This window comes from Lepidochelys kempii, chromosome 2 (genome assembly GCF_965140285.1).
Source record: "Lepidochelys kempii isolate rLepKem1 chromosome 2, rLepKem1.hap1, whole genome shotgun sequence".
Lineage (NCBI taxonomy): Eukaryota > Metazoa > Chordata > Testudines > Cheloniidae > Lepidochelys > Lepidochelys kempii.
In genome coordinates, this window is record NC_136381.1 from 89,298,147 (window position 1) to 89,317,900 (window position 19,754).

At 47.4% G+C, this 19,754-nt stretch overlaps 1 protein-coding gene across 12 annotated transcripts in view; it reads right to left on the reverse strand.

Annotated features, from left to right (window-relative positions):
* Nucleotides 1-13,879, reverse strand: part of PPP4R1 (protein phosphatase 4 regulatory subunit 1) — a 90,447-nt gene extending 76,568 nt beyond the window's left edge. For 2 of the 12 annotated variants that reach the window (XM_078851571.1, XM_078851569.1), the window contains exons 1-2: nt 13,511-13,746; nt 13,249-13,293 (exon numbers count right to left, since the gene is read on the reverse strand). In XM_078851571.1, coding sequence (XP_078707697.1) covers nt 13,249-13,293; nt 13,511-13,517 — 52 coding nt within the window. In that variant the 5' untranslated portion in view covers nt 13,518-13,746. Of the gene's footprint in view, nt 1-13,248; nt 13,294-13,510; nt 13,803-13,860 lie in introns of those variants that run through there. The other 10 variants (XM_073331582.2, XM_073331579.2, XR_013635315.1 and 7 more) reach the window with 9 other exon arrangements.
* Between the last annotated feature and the right edge of the window lie 5,875 nt (nt 13,880-19,754).

The window sequence follows — 19,754 nt, forward strand, 5'->3', positions numbered from 1 at the left end:
GCATCTTCACTCCTTACTACCTGCACGGGCTAGATTAAAACTACAGCAGGTATGCCTACCCACACTACAGTCAAACCTTCATTTGCTGCGTATATGTACCTATGGAAGGCAGTGGAATTGACTTTCATCATTAAAATGATAAGCAATGACACAGTAATGTGTCACCGTTAGGCTTTAGAGCCAGCACCCCCATTAATCTCACTGGGGGATAAGGGAATTCAGAGCTGCCAGGGTTATTGTTTCAGATTATCTACAGACTCAGGAACGCAACGCTGCTTCACACTTGGTGCATATTTGGAACTTTGCAACTACGAAGTAGATAAATAAATAAATAAGTAAATAAATAAAATAAAAGCTGAGATACTGCAGAATTTGATTATGCCATGTAGGCCACATACATCTCCCAAAGCAGGCTTGGTTCAGCACTTCTCGAACTGGGGGTCCCACCCAAAAGGGGTGGGGGGGGAGGGTCACAAGGCTATTGTAGTGGGGTCACAAGATCAAAAAAATATTGCCTGGGGAAGAAGAGCTGGAGGGAAGGGGGTATAGCAGCTGCCGCTCTCAGGTCACCTAGCTCTGAAGGCAGCACCACCACCAACAGCAGCGCAGAAGTAAGGGTGGCAATGCTCCTATTAGTATGTACATTAATTTGCTATCACTTTTTTAAGGGGGAGTGTCATCACAGCCTAAAATATTTTTGAAGGGGAACCCAGCAAAAAAAGTGTGATAACCCATGTCTTAGGTGGACCATTCCATTTTCAGTATGGAAGAAAAGATTTATATTTACTTAATCCAAAATCAGCTACCTGTAATTAATCTGTATTTTTAATCAACTTTTCAGATTTATCTCACACTGAGATTACTAATTTACTTTCCTGACAAAATATTTTTGTGGGAGGGCAAACGCTAATCTTTTGTCATATTAAACTGTTCACTTTCCTGGTTTTTGCTCTCAGACACATTCAAGAGTTCTATGAAGTACTGAAACTTTTCTGCCTCACAGTTCCTGTGCCAGATGAACAGTAATGGAACTGACAGAGGAATCTAACACGATGTGATTTTGCATCTTTAAGAGTGAAAAAGGACAACAGAGAACACATCTGTTGATCCAGAATAAAATGGGACTACTTAGGGCTTATTTACACAGGAAAATTTACCAGAATCGCTATTGCTAAATAAGCTTTTCTGCAATAAGCTTCTGTTATTCCAGAACTAAGTATTCACAAAGAAAGCTATCTGCAAATATTATTCTAGTCAGTTTCCCCATGTAGACAAGCCCTTTATAAGACACAAATGTATTACTATATAAAGAATCTGGTACACCACCCCCTACTTCTAGTCCAATTTCCCTTGGCAACAAGCTGAATGAGGTTCTTAAGGCAAGAGTCTACCAAACATCGTATTTTTAAAAAAGAGGGGGGGGGTGCCCAAAAAGGAGTCAAGGCAAAAGCAGAAGATAGCTTGAACATCACAAAAGTGCATGAATATATAATCAGAATTTTTTTTTTAAAAATCCAGATATTTAGCATCTGTTTATCGTCACCACCATGTTAACATACAAATGTTCTTATACATTTAACATAAAGAGCAGAATTATCAGAGACATAGATGAACACGATTTGTTGGGGAAGAGTCAACATGGTTTTTGTAAAGGGAAATTATGCCTCACCAATCTACTAGAATTCTTTGAGGGGATCAACAAGCATGTGGACAAGGGGGATCCAGTGGATATAGCATACTTCGATTTTCAGAAAATCTTTGACAAGGTCCCTCACCAAAGGCTCTTAAGCAAAGTAAGCTGTCCTGGGATAAGAGGGAAGGTCTCTCCTGGATCGCTAACTGGTTAAAAGATAGGAAACAAAGATTAGGAATGGAGAGAGGTAAATAGTAGTGTCCCCCAGGGGTCTTTACTGGGACCAGTGCTGTTCAACATATTCATAAATGGTCTGAAAAAGGGGGTAAACTTGAGGTGGCAACATTTGTAGGTGATACAAAACTACTCAAGATAGTTAAGTCCAAAGCAGATTGCCAAGAGTTACAAAGGGATCTTACAAAACTGGCTGACTGGGCAACAAAATGGCAGATGAAATTCAATGTTGATACATGCAAAGTAATGCACATTGGAAAATATCATATAAAATCATGGAATCTAAATTAGCTGTTACCACTCAAGAAAGAGAACTTGGAGTCACCATGGACAGTTCTCTGAAAACATCCATTTAATGTGCAGCAGCAGTCAAAAAAGTGAACAGAATGTTGGGAATCATTAGGAAAGGGACAGATGATAAAAAGAAAATATCATATTGCCTCTATATAAATCCATGGTATGCCCACATCTTGAATACTGCATGCAGAAACCAAGCACCACTTATAGAAGTTGTAACAGAACATTGCATCCACAATAGCTGTCCTGTTTCAGATGTATACCAAGCACCATGTCCACACATAACACATCCTAAGCCATTGCAAAAGAACTGTGTTGTGGTGGTCCCTGCACAGTTCCCCATCTTCTCCCTGTGCTATTTTTTTCCTGAAAGATGTAAGTGCTTACATTTGACAAGTGAAACAAGAAGGGCTAAGGAAAACTGAAATCTCAATGAAACATCATATACCCAGAGTGCAGAATTTCCTCTGAGTAGTGGGAGAGGTATTGTGGGACAGTACTGGGAGGGATACCTCCAATGCCAGCACTTTCTGTCCACATTAGTACTACAACCATCCAAAATGACCAAATGCTTTGCTTTGAAGAGCAAATTAAAACTATGCTGACATCACCTGAGCACCACTGGAGAGACAACAGGATTTAGTAGGCAGAGCTGGATTAGGAGTCAGCCAGGAACAGAAACCAGATCTCCTCTGTCACTGACCTGTTGTGTGACCTTAGCCAAGTTACTTCACCTCTCTACCTGTTTCCCTCCACTATTTGTCTGTTTTGTTTCTTTTACTTATATTATAAACTCTTCAGGAGCAGGATCTCTCTATATATATATCTCTGTACAGCACCTAAAGGTATGCTGGGATTCTCTTTAAAATGTCCCGTATATCCATGTCTTACAACAAGGACTTAACACTGTTAGCAGCCATAGTTATTAACTAATCTTTAACCATGCTATGTGTTGAAACAAACTACATTTAGAGACAACCAGTTATCTAACTGGTTATAAACTTGAGGTTAAAAAGCTGGACTATGGATAGTATGCAGTGTAGTTGTGGCCGTGTTGGTCCCAGGATATTAGAGACACAAGGTGGGTTAGATAGTATCTTCTATCTTTTAAGTTGGTCCAGTAAAAGACATAACCTCATCTACATTGTCTCTGTACTATAGATAGGACAGAAGGCCATGTAACCGTTAAAAACATAAAAATAAATAACTCACCATAACCAACGATCAGAAGTTACTTAATTTTTCAACTCACTCCTATCTCTTACTATCTTGATTTGAAAATGACTTTCAAAAAACATTTTGACCATATCTGGGCATAAGACCATGTTTGCCAAACCCACTCTGACTGCTCACCGCCACATTTTTTTGAGATACACAAAAATGGCTCTACTACAGTAGACTTTTTTGTAGCACAGACACAACTAAATTTAATTTATCCACACCTGTTATGTACTCCACCTTACAAAATAGCTTCTCATGAAGATTCAGAGAGCACATTGTATAATGGTAACTCAGGAACCAGAAGGCAGGTGTTCCAGGGTGTGCAATGTCTTTCTAATTTCCAAAGCTATGCAACATACAACAGTAAAGTATATCAGGACTTCTGACAATGTTATTTGAAACTAACCTTTACATCTGTCATTTTCCATTCTGTATCCCAATAGCACTCTCTTGGTCTACCGTGCCCTTACAAATTAACTGATCATCATATTTAAATAATAGGGAGATCTTGTTTGTTAAGTAGACTGTTGTTGTTATGATATATAAAGCTAGAAAGATAGACAGATATAAATATATATTGTATGTATAGCTATCTCACATAATACACCGAAGAGACCAATTTCACCTCCTGGCCAGCCTGATCCAGATGCCTTTCATTGTTTTAGATACTGGTCGCATTACCAAAATGGGCAAGAAGATTTTCTAGGGAACACATGAATTTTCCACCAAATTAGACTACAGTAGAGCCAAATGAAAGGCAAATGCAACCTCAACACCTGTTGTTGATGTTAATATTGGCAGTAAGTTGCTAAGAATAAGATTGTGATTGCTTTGTAATTTTACTAAGCAAAATTACAAAATAAAAGGGAGCATAAAAGGGACCACTTATAAACAATCTTGAATAAATTCCAAACCACAGTAATCTATGCATTCCTGGTCTCTATACCTAGGAACAGAGCCATATCCTATAAAATACAGCTGCCGATCTGCTTTGCAACACAAATGACTATGAAAGTATCACCTCAATGCTCCTGATGCCCCAAATAATCAAGTTCAAAATCTTTATCCTGATATCCAAAGTCCTTCAAGGGACCGGCTCTAGCTAGTTTGAAGATCACTCCTTCTTGCACTCATAACGTCCTATATTCTGTTCAAAGAGTAAGGGCTTATCTGCACTTGAAATGCTACAGCAGCGCAGATCCAGCATTGGAGCTGTGTTGCTGTAGTGCTTTAGTGTAGACACTACCTACAGCAATAGGAAGAATCTCCCACCAGCATAGGTAATCCACTTCTCTGAGAGAACGCAGCTAGGTCAACAGAGGAATTCTTCCATTGTCCTAGCGCTGTCTACACTGGGGGTTAGGTTGTCTTAACTATCTCACTCAGGGGTTTGGAATTTTCATACCCCTGAGCAACGCAGCTGGGCCAACCTAAGTTTAGCGTAGACTAGGCCTAAACTCTGACCAATAGGACGAGACTTGTGAATGCATGAACTGCCACTTAAGATGAATTTAGCCTACAGTATTCACTCTTACAAAAGACAGAAGTGGTCAAGGCCATCACCACTTTCAGAATTAAATGCAGAACTCAATTCTTTGATTTACCTCTACCTTAATAAGGTTTCCCCTGTAACCCTCTTCCCTCACACACAAACTAAAGAAGTTACCTATCCTAGAGCCTGGAGAGGAAGCAAATATTGTTATTTCTATTTTTAACTATATGGGAGATGCTTGCATACTATAGTGACAGGGACCACAAAAGCACCTAAATGGATACATTTACCAGGGGAGGACAGTCACGTCACCCAATAATTTCAAACAATCTGGAATAACTTCCATATAGAAATTAATTGCGTTAATGGTGACATTGTTTTGGTATCTGACCTTACCATATCTGCTAAGCCTGAGGGTCCAGAAATCTGGAGGTTTTATGCAAATTATAGTATGCCTTAACTGAGTAGTAATGAATATATATCACTCCACTTGCTTTTATTTATAAAGAAAAAAACATTTACCACTTCTCTCAGCCCTCACCACAATATTAGCTGTTCTGCTGCAGAGACAGGCGCGCTATAAAAGTCAGTAAAAAAAATGTGTAAGATATTTTGGTGCCTGTTTTGGCCTAGTGAAATTGAAGCAAAAGATGAATTTACACACTTGAGCTTAAGGCACCATGGTCATGAGGGAAAATGCACTGTCCAGTGTTCCCTCTAAGCTACGCAGATGCATGGCCACCCAAGAGTCAATCAAGTGCAGCACACTTGATTAGTAGAGCCGCGCACATCCAGTGACTTATGTTCAGGTGCCCCCGGCTGCTCTGCTGCCGCATTACTCCTGCCCTCTGCCTTGTAGCACCTGGCTAGTTGCTCCCGGGACCGTCCTGCTCGCTGTGCAGAGCCAAGGGGGGTGCTGATATCAGGGTGTCCCCCTGCCCGCTGCCCACGTATCCCATCTCCACAGAGCAGGGGAGGGCAGACAGGGCTCAAGAGCAGGACGGAGCAACTGAAGGAGTCTTCAGACTGGTGAGTGCCTCTCTGCTTAAAGAGACATGGCAGTCTCATACACTTTCCCAGCAGCCAGTACACACACACAGTTCCCAACACACACTTCTTGGTATTTCCTGCAATGTACATATATTCTCTGTAATTTTATTCTTTCAAAATGCTGTTATTTTAGTTTTTTGACTGGTCTATGCATTTCATAATTTTATTTCTCTCTTTGTGCTTAAATTTTATTCTTTGAATAGTGAATTGTAAACTGCCTTCCCTGTCCTGGCTGGAGTAGTTATCCCTATGGTCATTTTCTTTTAATACGCACACACACATCAATCTCTCTCTCTCTCGATTTTATGTTTTTTGTTTCTACTGGTGGTGCACATCACCTTGATATTGATGCACATAACAATATTCATTCCGCACATGGATGGAAAAAACTTTGAGAGAATATTGACACTGTCCCACCCAAACCAAGTTAAAAAAACCATGTTAACTCCATTCATGTTACACACCCCAAAGTAGCAGAAACCGGATACTCCTGGTTCCTTTAGGGTGATACACTCTCTCTGGGAGCTGTGAGTCACAAGGCCCTGCTGTGTCACTAGCCATACGTTGCTCCTCCCAACAGCTCGTACAAAGTCCCCACTGCACACAGAGGAAGTCAGGTATGCTATCCCCGCATCCTGTAGTCTCTACTTTTGCCTACTGACAAAGTGGAGGTGAAGCATTCTAGCCACACATGCTCACCCGTTCCCTTCTGACAAGTCTCCCCTCACCCTTATCTGCCTCTTTCCCTCTCTTTCCCGCACTTCTCCTTTTGAGCATTTTCCCTTGGAAGGAAAGTACCTGTTTCCCATAACCAAGGGGTGATCAGCAGCAGCAGGAAACAAGAAAAGGGAGAGAGAAGGAGCCAGTGCCCGCAACTCAGGGGTACTCAGGAGAGGCAAGGTGGGTGTAGCGGTAAAAGAAGCAGATTTGCTTAATGCTGTGGGGCTTGGCATCAGCAGCAGGGAAGGGGTGGAGGCTGGAAAATAATCTCCTCTTTGACCCCCCCTGGTGGGGGGGTTGTGGCATCTGTGTGAAGGACCAAGAAGGGACCTCATTTGCCTGTGTCATACCAAGTACGAGCTATCCCTCTCCCCACAGCTCCTCCTGAACATGGGTCTCAGCCCTGGACTGGAGCAACTCAGTTGAGATCATAAAGACTAGAAGTGTATGAGAAAGGCGCACCTCAGCCTCATTTGCTGGTGATCTTCCCACTCCTCAGAACATTCAGGCGTGCATTCAGGAGCCCAAGAGATGGCAGCCAAAAATTAGAAGACCAAGCAGGTCTGGTCCAAGGAAAACTGGAGACTTAATAAGTATGCCTTTGAGCACTAAAAACCAAATATATTACCAAATGAGCATGACAGTCCTACAAAGCAGTAGCTAGAATTACAGCAGCATTGTGATACTAACTCCGAGTACTACCTTTAGACAGCAACAATGCTAGTACAAATGCTAGCAACATGTTCAAAACATGTACTACTGTCATGCTACCAGAATTACTAGCGACTTAACCTCTGCCTGGCACTCTGTTATTCTCACCTTGAGGGCTGAGTTAGCAGGAACTCTGGTGGCATCAGTGGTTAGTGCTGTAACCACTAGTTAGTGCTACATGTCTAGTGGCAGGTAAAAAGCTTGAGTCCTACCTGTAGTGAAATTAAACTTTAAAAAAAAAAAATTAATTTCCTGACTCCCTGCACACAAACAGCTGCTAAAAGCACCACAGAACTCAAGGACTCCTAGTTAACTCTTCCCCTGTAATGAAACTAATATGGAAGAACCAAGAGGCCTCAGTGCAAGCAGGTCCTACTGATACCATGTGTACCAGAGGGAGTAGCTAAGGGTGAACTCCAATGACTTACCCACATTTAGTGCTTGTATCATGCCAGTTTATAGTGCATATGTGGCATCAATGTGACAGCAGTGATAGAAATGTGACAGAAAGCTGATATCACATTGTTATTATGATTTCACACTCAGGATTCTAATTATGCATCTTTTCAGAACACACACAAACATCATGGGCATAGCAATGAACAAACTAGAAAAAGTTGGCATCATGACAATTTTGATTACAGCTTCTTGTACTGACATGTGAAGCCTTGGATATGTGCACTGGAAAAAAACTGCTTAAGGATGATCTTACAGCAGTGGTGGGCAACCTGCGGCCCACAGCCCACGCTGCTTCCCGTAGCTCCCATTGGCTGGGAACAGCAAACCGCAGCCACTGGTAGCTGCAGGCCATGCAAATGTAAATAAACTGTGTGGCGGCCTGCCAGCAGATTACCCGGATGGGCCACAGGTTGCTCACCACTGTCTTACAGGCTTTTTAGCTACTGGGAGGAGTATTTAAATTTATTTCAATTTACTTCTTATCATTTATGCTATTTGCTTGCTTTTCAGTACTCTGATTAGTGCCATTGTCCAAGCTAGTCTATTTGAATTTCCAAAACACAAAGCAAACATTAATTTAAATAAAAGTCATTATTTCCACTGACTTGTGTTTTCCATGATTGTGCCAGATGCTGGCTTGAAAACCAAAGAGATGGCAGTATTCCACTTATCTAATAGACACACGCAATACAAGTTGCACCAGTGCGAACAAGCCCTTCCAACAGATCACCAACCTGATCTGAAGTGAAAACTACTATTCAGTCTCCATACGCACAGTTGCCAAGTGGCCCAAAGACATCAGTTAGTCCAAGCTTTGATGTGGATACCCATCTACTTGAAACAAAACTAGAAGTACTAACTTAGGGAATGTCTACACTTAAACCATCACTGCGGCACAGTTACAGCTGTGCTGCTGTAGCATTTCAGCATAGACACTACCTACTCCAACAAGAGGAGTTCTCCCATCGGAATAAATAATCCAACTCCCCAAGAAGCAGTAGGTAGGTCAATGGAAGAATCATTTCACTGACCTAGCACTGTCTACACATGGGTTGGATGTTTCACACCCTTGACACACAGCTATGTCAATGTAAGTCCCACAGCGAAGACCAAACCTTATTTTATATAATAGCCACATGGTAAAACTTTCAGGTCACTACTAACAGAGGCTGGATTCAAACTGGGAACTCAGGGGTGAAAAACTCCATTATTGCATTACTAGTATTTTGAGACACTTCCCTTTAATTTAATTATTTTTTTAAAAAATAGACATGCAAACATTAGACTCACATTACTTTTTTTGAATGTAATCTCCCGATGGCCATTCGCCACACTCTAAGCCAGTGTTTCTCAATGACTGGTCCCCGAGATTTCCCTGACACAATATAGAAAGGCAGCAAGTAAACCTACAATTTAGGCCTCATCTATTTGTCTGTATATTTTTAATGAAGTGTGCTCTTACAAGAATAGCAGTTTTCATCTTTGAGCTTTTGAAGAAGATTCTATAGTCTGGGGCCTTATTCTATGTGTACCCATTGTATTTTTCCCCATGTCTATATAGCAACCAGCACTACACCAAAAGTAATCCAAAAGTAGTTTTGCTAGTCTCATTTAAAAGTACTAGAAACATTTCCTTTGACTTATATGTCCATCAATGAATGCCTGGCAGCAGCAAATTTTCCCAGTGTCACCTGCTGTTAAAGACATACTGTCAAGTCTGAGAAATCAAAAACAGAATACTTTTAAAATCGTATATTTAATAGGAATATTATCTGATGTGCAGGTATGATGACATAGGGAAGACACAAACTGCCTAGTAACATGCAAGACCTTGATTAAGTGGACATTTTAAAATTAATTCTGGAGGGACTATAGTATATATCCTCTACAAAATTATTACTTTAAAGATATTCTATATCTGACAGTGTCTTAACACTGTGGAATTTAATTTACCACTAACCCCCAAGCTTTCTCCTGCTGTTTTGTAACAGGACTAATAAGTACTATTTGTTACTCACCTTAAATATATCTACTTTTAATTCCATAATCAATTTATCTATCCATATTCAGTGCAAAGTTATAGTACTTTTTCTTAAAAAAAAAAAAAGACTTCCCAGCTTGGAATCATAACATTTCATGCTTGCTGAACATTTTTCTTCCAGTTCACTGAAAGGGCAAAATTGGACCCACTAATAAGCTGTGATATTTAACTAGTCACCTCCTAATTCACACATGTTCCATCAACACATACTTTCATGTCTCTGAAATCCAACTGAGCTCTTTATATACTCAAGTACTCTTCATCACTCCTTTTTTTTCTGATCACATACTTGCCAGCTTTTATAGACAAAGTTTTTTTAATTGGTCTAATATCAAAGATTTTCAAAAAGTCTAGGTAGTTTTGTTTCCCAGACACCCAGTTAGTTTAGCTCATTTCAAACATACAGACATTTATTAGATTGCCATATCCTTTTATGAAATAACTGTGTTGACCTATAAATTATACCATAGTTTACAACAGGGATAATAATATGTTAACATTTGTCTTCCTTATCCTTGGAACAATTCAGCATATCCAAAACAAGACTGTTTTTAACAGAATTATATGGATGCATTCACATAACAAGCTTTTTATGACCAAGACTGCCTGAGTGCATTCTGGGACTTTTGAAACATGTCCTAGAACCAGTTCTCAGCTTGTTGCTGGAAAGAGGGGCCTTGGGATAATTTAAAAATGAGAGCCACTGCACTGTATGATGGTGTTAACACAACTGTCTGAACTGGGTCAGCTGTTACAATCATGGCTTTCTGTCTTTTCTTGTATAAGCCTTTGTAGATTCCAGTTCACTCACACCTGAGCGTAAAACCCCATCCCAAGTGTTGCAATTAATTCATAAAATTAAGTTTGTAAATTGACTGGAACAGCTGTTGCTTGTGGCTACAAAGCACCACTAGTTCAAAGAATTCCGATCCATGGTTATCTACAATGCCTTTTAACCAATGTATAGCGCAGGGAGCCTGTGTGTTCCCAGTATACCTCTGGTTCACATCAAGGATAATCCCACTACTGAAGTCAACGTTACAACTACTGAAACCTACAGAAGTTAGAATTGTAAAAGACCTTTAAAATAATCTAATCTAGTCCCCTTGACAATACAGAATTGTTTCCTACGTTATGCCGTGTAATCTGGTTTCATCCAGGTTCTTGGTTCTTCTCTAAAAATAATTATCCACTCCTCTCTGATACATCAGAACCACCCTCTTTCCCAGTAAGGTCTTGAATATTTTTATTAGCTGTCTGAATACTTCCTTCAGAATTCTAAGACAGCTCTTGTCTGATCTTTGATTCTTATATCCCCAAGAGTTCTGACACTGTTATTTCTTCTTTTTAAGGCAAGTCCATGATTTTTTTATCTCCCTTTGGAAACAACAGAGCAAAGATTCAAAGTGTGTGTGGTGTGTGAAAGTATATCAATATTCTCCTCTAGCTACCTCGTAAAAGACCTACAATCTCTTTTATCCAACTTTTGTCTTTTGCAGTCAAGAAAGTTGCATTTTTAAAGGGAAAAGTAATACGTCAAATCATTTTAAAAATTCCTTAACTATTCACAGAAATATCCCACACAGATTAAAGGCACATCAATCCGATATCTAGGAATGTTAAATTTAAAAAAAAATAGTTTGTAACAGTTTTTAAGCCTTACAAGAGAGGCTCTCTCTTGAAAAGTAGTTTACTATGAAAAAGCAGAAAGAACACAGGACAAAACGCTGATATATTGTGTTACACAAATATTACCCTGCAGCGACTGTAACACTGAAATTCTGCTTGACTGTTGAAAAAATAATTTAATATAAACATTTCCACTGTTTTAAATTTCTTAAACGCTTATTTTCACCGACCTAGGTACCCCATCCTGAAAGCTGCTCCTTCTGGGCAGGCTCCTGTGCCTGTACGGACTTTACTGAAGTCAATGGGTTTGCCCACAAAGCAGGTTGCAGGATTGAGGCCTAAATCTGAAGGATTTGTTAACCATATAACATGCTAAGTATTCGTTCGTCCCTACCTTAGAGTTAACTTGGTTTTAATGTTTCCAGCTCTACACTTTAACCAGAGTTTTCTAATAGTCACGTCCCAATAGTACTTTCTTACTGTAGATTACTTTTTACATTCTCAAAAACAAAAGGAGTACTTGTGGCACCTTAGAGACTAACACATTTATGCTCAAATAAATTTGTTAGTCTCTAAGGTGCCACAAGTCCTCCTTTTCTTTTTGTGAATACAGACTAACACAGCTGCTACTCTGAAACCTTTTTACATTCTATAGTTCACATATGCTGAAGACACAGCTATTATCATAAACTTCACATCACTGCATTTATTATTGTTTTAAACAAAAACAAAGCATACATCCCGTTACTAATGATGAATTGCATATTGAGGCTTCTTTTATAGTACTACAACACAAGATTAATTATTTTTCAAACACTAAGATTTTTCCCATCCCTTCCAGAGGAAGAGGATTCAAGAAAGAAATGCATATAAGTTAGTTCATTTTCCATGTCTCATATGCAACATCACCACCAAAACAAACCTAACACTGCCTTTTACATGTCTGTTAGGCCCCTTACAGAAAGGCCCTCAGTTTCAACACAGCATCAGTCCTCAGAAATCCTGTTTCTACAGAGCTACAGCCCATCACATAAAGGTACACTCAAACTCTCACTAAGATATGTACAGTGCTGAACACAAAAGCCTAAAAAGCTTAAAATTTGTATGACACATCCAATCAACTGTATGATAGCCCGGTACATCGCATGCCAAGCAACCTTAAAACAAGGGGAAAACACAACCTGCCTGCAAGTATTTTTTTAAAATAATCTGCCTTTGAGTTTATAGTATAACATGCCAAGAAATCTTAGGCAGCAGCACCTGCCAACTACTGCATTCCCCACAACCCATCAGCGCAGCAGCTCCTGCCTGTCCCCGGTCCCCCCTTCCCTACCTCTACGCAGACATTATTAGAGGGAAACTTTGGCCGGCTGGCCAGCCGGCCGGCCACACACACGTGTAGGGACGAAGCAGGAGCAGCTGAGCATGGCCACCTCCTCCTTCTCCCACAATGCAACGTGGGCTTTCACATTTTAAGCTATTTCCTCACAGGATCGAACGCAAGAAGCCAAAAACCCACCGCAAAAAAAAGCTCCCCGCACCCCAGTACGCGGTGCCAGCCCCCGGGGCAGACACTCGCTCCCTACCCGGCCCCGCAGCCCCGTTTCATCCAAGGCCCCGACATGCCCGGAGCTTCCGGCGGCGGCGGCGGCGGCGCGTGTGATGGACCCGCCCCTGGGCTCACCGCCCCTCCGCCCTGCCCCACCGCCCGCCCGGGGCGGCGCAGCCCCTGTGTGGGGCCAGGGAGCCGGCGATACTCACACGCGTCGATCTCCTCCGGCAGGTCCTCCTGGAGCAGCGACAGATCTAGGGGAAAGACACAATGAGACGCCCCCGCCGCCTCGACGCGCCCCCCTCCGGCCCCCTCCCGCCTCCATGCGCGGGGGGGGGGGGGGGCCGCGCGTCGCCCCACAGCCGCCCGCTCCCCGCACACACAAGGGCCGCTGCCCGTGGCCGGGCATAGCCGGGGATGCGGGGCGGCGCCAGGGCCGCCCCGGCGCGCGGGAGGCCGGTTGGGACCTACCCGCCATCTTGCCGTAGGCCCCCCCCGCCCGGTGCTACATGGAAGCCGCCGCGGCAGGAGCAGGGCAGGCGCCGTACGGCCCGGGCCCGCTGGCGGCGTCTCCGAGTGTCCCCGAGAGAGACTCGCAGGCAGCGAGCGAGCGAGCGAGGGAGGGGTCTGAGCCGGACACGCCGCTCCCGCCTCCGCCAGGGAGAGTCACACAAGCGCGGCCCTCCCCGCCCCTCGCTGCTGACTGACTCACGGAGCCGCCTCCAGGGCAGCGGCCGGGGACCCGCCCGGCCCCACAGGGGGCAGCCAGGGCACGCACCCTGCCCCGGCACTGCCCCCCGGGCGCGGGGACTATTTCACACCTGGCCCTGCCTCTGCACTTCTTCTCCAGCCCAACGGCCGCCTGGCCCGGGCCCTGCGCCCCGGCCCTGCCCCCCACCCCCCGCAACCCCGCCCGCTGGGCCCTGGCACCGGGCCTCCTCCTGCCAACCCCCCACCCTGCGCGCCCCGGCCCTGCCCCCCACCCCCCGCAACCCCGCCCGCTGGGCCCTGGCACCGGGCCTCCTCCTGCCAACCCCCGGCCCTGCCCCCCACCCCCTGCAACCCCGCCCGCTGGGCCCTGGCACCGGGCCTCCTTCTGCCAACCCCCCACCCTGCGCGCCCCGGCCCTGCCCCGCACCCCCTGCAACCCCGCCCGCTGGGCCCTGGCACCGGGCCTCCTCCTGCCAACCCCCGGCCCTGCCCCCCACCCCCTGCAACCCCGCCCGCTGGGCCCTGGCACCGGGCCTCCTTCTGCCAACCCCCCACCCTGCGCGCCCCGGCCCTGCCCCCCACCCCCTGCAACCCCGCCCGCTGGGCCCTGGCACCGGGCCTCCTCCTGCCAACCCCCCACCCTGCGCGCCCCGGCCCTGCCCCCCACCCCCTGCAACCCCGCCCGCTGGGCCCTGGCACCGGGCCTCCTTCTGCCAACCCCACACACTGCGCCCCCTGGCCCTGCCCCCCACCCCCTGCAACCCCGCCCGCTGGGCCCTGGCACCGGGCCTCCTTCTGCCAACCCCCCACCCTGCGCGCCCCGGCACTGCCCCCCACCCCCTGCAACCCCACCCGCTGGGCCCTGGCACCGGGCCTCCTCCTGCCAACCCCCCACCCTGCGCGCCCCAGCACTGCCCCCCACCCCCTGCAACCCCGCCCGCTGGGCCCTGGCACCGGGCCTCCTTCTGCCAACCCCCCACCCTGCGTGCCCCGGCACTGCCCCCCACCCCCTGCAACCCCGCCCGCTGGGCCCTGGCACCGGGCCTCCTCCTGCCAACCCCCCACCCTGCGCGCCCCGGCACTGCCCCCCACCCCCTGCAACCCCGCCCGCTGGGCCCTGGCACCGGGCCTCCTTCTGCCAACCCCCCACCCTGCGCGCCCCGGCACTGCCCCCCACCCCCTGCAACCCCGCCCGCTGGGCCCGGGCACCGGGCCTCCTTCTGCCAACCCCCCACCCTGCGCGCCCCGGCACTGCCCCCCACCCCCTGCAACCCCGCCCGCTGGGCCCTGGCACCGGGCCTCCTCCTGCCAACCCCACACACTGCGCCCCCTGGCACTGCCCCCCACCCCCTGCAACCCCGCCCGCTGGGCCCTGGCACCGGGCCTCCTTCTGCCAACCCCACACACTGCGCGCCCCGGCACTGCCCCCCACCCCCTGCAACCCCGCCCGCTGGGCCCTGGCACTGTGCCTCCTTCTGCCAACCCCACACACTGTGCACCCTGGCGATACACCATACTCACTTCCTTCCCCCAACCCTGCACGCTTGGCCCTGGCACAGTGCCTCTTTCTGGCAACCCCACATACCGCACCCTGGCACTTCCTTCCCCCAACCCCGCATGCTGAGCCCTGGATCTTCCCCACCCCTGCACCCTGTGCCTCTTTCTGCCAACCCCACACACTGCCCCCTGGCACTTCCTTCCCCCAACCCCGCACACTGGGCCCTGGCACTGTGCCTCCTTCTGCCAACCGAACATGCTGGGCTCTGGCACTTCCCTAGCCCCACACACTGTGCCTTCCTCCTCCAACCCCCCACGCTGTCCCCTGCTCTGGCACTTCCTTCCCCCAGCCCTGTGCCCTGGCACTTCCCCCAAACCCCACACACTAGGCCCTGACACTTCCCCAACCCTGCACACTGCCCTAGCGCTGTGCCTCCTTCCCCTCCTCCCCACAACCTGCACCCGGGCACTTCCTTCCCCCAACTCTGCACACTGAGCCCTGGCACTGAGTCTCCTTGTCCCCCACCCCACACGCTGGGCCCTGGCACTTCCCCAGCCCCACACACTGTGCCTCCTTCCCCCAACCCCACACACTGCCCCCTGTTCTGGCACTTCCTTCCCCCAGCCCTGGCACTTCCACCAAACCCCACACACTAGGCCCTGACACTTCCCCAACCCTGCACACTGCCCTGGCACTGCACCTCCTTCCCTCCCCACGAGCTGCACCCTGGCACTTCCTTCCCCCAACTATACACGCTGAGCCCTGGCGCTGTGTCTCCTTGTCCCCGACCCCACACGCTGCGCCCTGGCACTTCCTTCCCCCAAGCCCCGCACACTGTGCCCTGGCGCTGTTGGCTGGCATTTCCAACCCCCATGCTGGACCCTGGCACTTCCTTATCCCAACCCCACATGCTGGGCCCTGGCGTGGTGCCCCTTTCCTTCAACCCTGCACCTTTGGCCTGGTGCTGCACCTCCTTCCCTCAACCCTGCACACTGGGCCCTGGCTCTGCATCCCCCACAGCCCTGCACACTGGGATTTGGCAGTGCACCCACTCACCCAATCCTGCACGCTGGGCCCTGGCACTGCACTTTTACCCCAGACCAACACACACTTGGGACTACTTCCTGTTACTTGGCTCTGACATGAATTTCCCCTAAGCTGGTACTGCAGTGTTGCTCCCTCCCCACATACTTGGTGCTGACATCCTTTCCCCTTTGCTTGATACTATTGCTGCCCCCTTCACCACCCACACACTTATTTGGCACTGGATTTATTTCCCTGTTGTTTAGCTTTGATACGATTGCCCATCAGCACTGCCACTATTGTCTTACTTGGCATCTGTACTTATATGGAAGCCTCTTCCCTATCCTTCCAATCACTTTTCTGGACCTTCACTCTGTCTGCCAATGTCATAGTGGTTTTAAAAAAAAAGAAAAAGAAGAAGTGGGTAACCTAAACTCCATGTTCCCCAAATGAGCAGTGGGTAAACTGTATACCCTCAGTTACACTACTCGTTCCTGCAGAGTGCTGTTTGAGTGGAGATAACCAAAACCAAATTCACTGTTCGAGGTTAGGTTGCATCATAGGTTTTTAGAATACTACAGCATGCTCCAGAGGGTGACACAAAAATGCCAGAATTGGACTTTGTGATGTCATTCCACAAAGAGGGATCTTCCAGAGGTGTCACAGTGCAGCAAGGAGGAGATTTGCTGACTCATTCATACTTTAATCCAGGGTTTCTCAAATGCTGCCACTGTGCCTGCTCAGAGCCACCAGGGGCTTTTCTTGTGGCCACACCTTCCTGGGTGATGATGGGGGGAGGGGGGACAAAGCAGCTGCACCTCCCCCAGGGCTATCACCGGGGTGGGTCCAGGCCCCCTTCTGGAGCCACAAACACTGTAGGGGCAGGTAGGGTGACCAGACAGCAAGTGTAAAAAATCGGGACAGGAGCCTATATAAGAAAAAGACCCCAAAATCGAGACTGTCCCTATAAAATCAGGACATCTGGTCACCCTAGGGGCAGGCAACCAGTACGAGTTCCCCACCTTCCCCAGGAAGGTGGGGACTGGGCTTCAGCCATGAGGTGGTGGCAGGCTCTGGCCATGTGGCAGCGGGCTCTAGCCTCAGGGCTTCAGGCTCCAGCCCTAGGGCTCACTCCCACCCCCCATTGCCGCTAGCCCTCTCCGCCTTCCTCCCCACCTCCTCATCTAAGGCTTAATTTGTCTCCCAGCTTGCCAGGACTGAGTAAATCTGCTGTGAAAAGTGAATTTGTATATTTATTAATATCACTTTTCACAGTAGCAGATTCACTAGCTAGCAAGTCTAAACAAAAAACAAAAAACCACCACCAACAACCAAAAAAAGCAAAACATAAAACACCTTATTTGTGTTTCTGTATAGGTCCCATAAAGAATAGAGACGACTGTATGTTATTTTTATTATTGAGTGTGCAAAAAAACCTATGTAAATAAATTACAATGATTTGGACATAATTAACTTTAGGAAAAAAGTATATGTGCTGTGGCAAAATACCTTGTTTGCCTCAGTAGGCTCAGTCCTTTTTAGCCTTGGAGACTCAGGTTTGGGGCAAGGCGAATCCTTATAGGTGGCACAGGGTCCTGCTACTCCTCTCCTCAGTCAGTCCCTTGTGCTTATGTAACCCTTCTGCCCGTCAGAGTTGGCAGCAACAAGGGCCGGGTTCAATATCTAGGGGATCGAGCCCCCACCCAGTGACCTGGGACAAATATATACCACCCACACTGGGCGCCTCCAAGAGGCAATACTTCCCCTCTCGCAAACACATAGTCTGAGTGTAGCAAAAAGCCTTTTAATAACAGAGAGAAACAATGTGGCATTATGTTGGGGAAACACTACCAACAGGATTCATAACACAATCCATGAGCAAAAAACCCACCCCAAGCAAATTGGGGCATGCCCTTTCCTTTTTGTTCTTGAGTCCAGAAACCCCAAATCACCCAAAGTCCCAAAAGTCCAACGTCTCATGGAGAAAGTTGTGGGAGACATTTTTGGGGGCTCGTCCGGGATCCCTGGGTCAGTACCCCTCGCAAGCACCTGTTGAGTGATCCACTACATTGGGAAGCAATTTATATTTTGTTTGTTTGTGCTTATATTTTGAGGAAATTACTGTTTGTATAATGGCTAATATGTCAGATTTGTTGGGCCCTGGCTTAGCAGCTTCTAGCTCAGAGGCTACAGCCTCGGCTGATGATTGGACAAAAGCTCTGGGGCAAACATTGGAAAAGGTTGTGCTGTCCCATGCTGCGTCAAACTCTTGTCGTAAGTTAAGATTATTTGCTGGGGAGGAGGAGTTTGAACCCTGGTTAGAGCATACCACTGAAATGCTGCAAGAGTGGGCCGTACCACTTCGCAGAAAAGTGAAGATGCCTCGTAGAGAACCTTGGCGGCCCAGCATTAGATGTGATTCGCACCCTGAAGCTCATTGACCCCGGGGTCAGTGTGAAGGACTGCCTAGAGGCCCTCGAACACACCTTTGGGAGCGTAGAGGGCCCTGAAGACAGCTACTGTAAGTTCCTTAATTTCCGACAACAAAAGGGCGAGAAGGCTTCAGCCTACATACAGAGACTGGAGAGACTGCTTCAGAGAGCTGTCATGAGGGAAGCAGTGACTGCTGAGCAGATGCATCAGACCAGACTGGCTCAAATTGTAAGAGGAACTCAGTATCAGAACCCGATTCTACTTCATCTCCAGCTAAGAGAACGACAGGAACATCCCGCAAGTTACTCCCAGCTGATAAAAGAGGTCAGAGAGGAGGAAGAAAGGCAGGCTACCAGTGAGTTTTGGGAAGCCCAAACATCGGATCCAGCCAGCACAACACCACTGCAAACGGCCAGTGTACTGATGGTGAGCACCAGAGAGGAACTTGCCCAACAAATGCAGGTCCTGACGGAATGGATAGCTGAGCTGCAAAGTACCGTTGACCGAGTTAAGACTTCCAGGAATAAGAAGCCTCAAACTGTGGCGATTGAGAAGCTCGCGCTTAGAGCCACCATCCCACCCACGCGAAGGGGGAAAGGTCAATTCTTCTGCTACCGATGTGGTCAGGATGGACACAGTGCTGCCAAGTGCCGTAATGAAGAAAACCCCTCCTTAGTGTATGGAAAGCTGAGGATCAGTTGGGAGAGATCTGGTAGCTGCCAGAGGGTCTGGGGATGGGGACCCCCCAGGTCTGCAGGATTTGAAGATTCCCCCAGAAAAGACTGTCCAGCTGGGATCCCCGCAGGACTGATAGGGCCTCGAGCAGAGGTCACGGTGAGGATTGAAGGGGTGGAGTGTAAAGCAGTGCTTGACACTGGATCTCAAGTGACTGTTATATTTCAGTCATTCTACCAACAGATGCTTAGGCACCTGCCTATACAGCCACTGACTGGCCTTGACCTGTGTGTCCTCAGCATGGATGAATACCCCTACCAAGGGTATGTCATAGTGCACCTGGAATTCCCAGAGGAGGTTGCTGGGGTAAGAGAA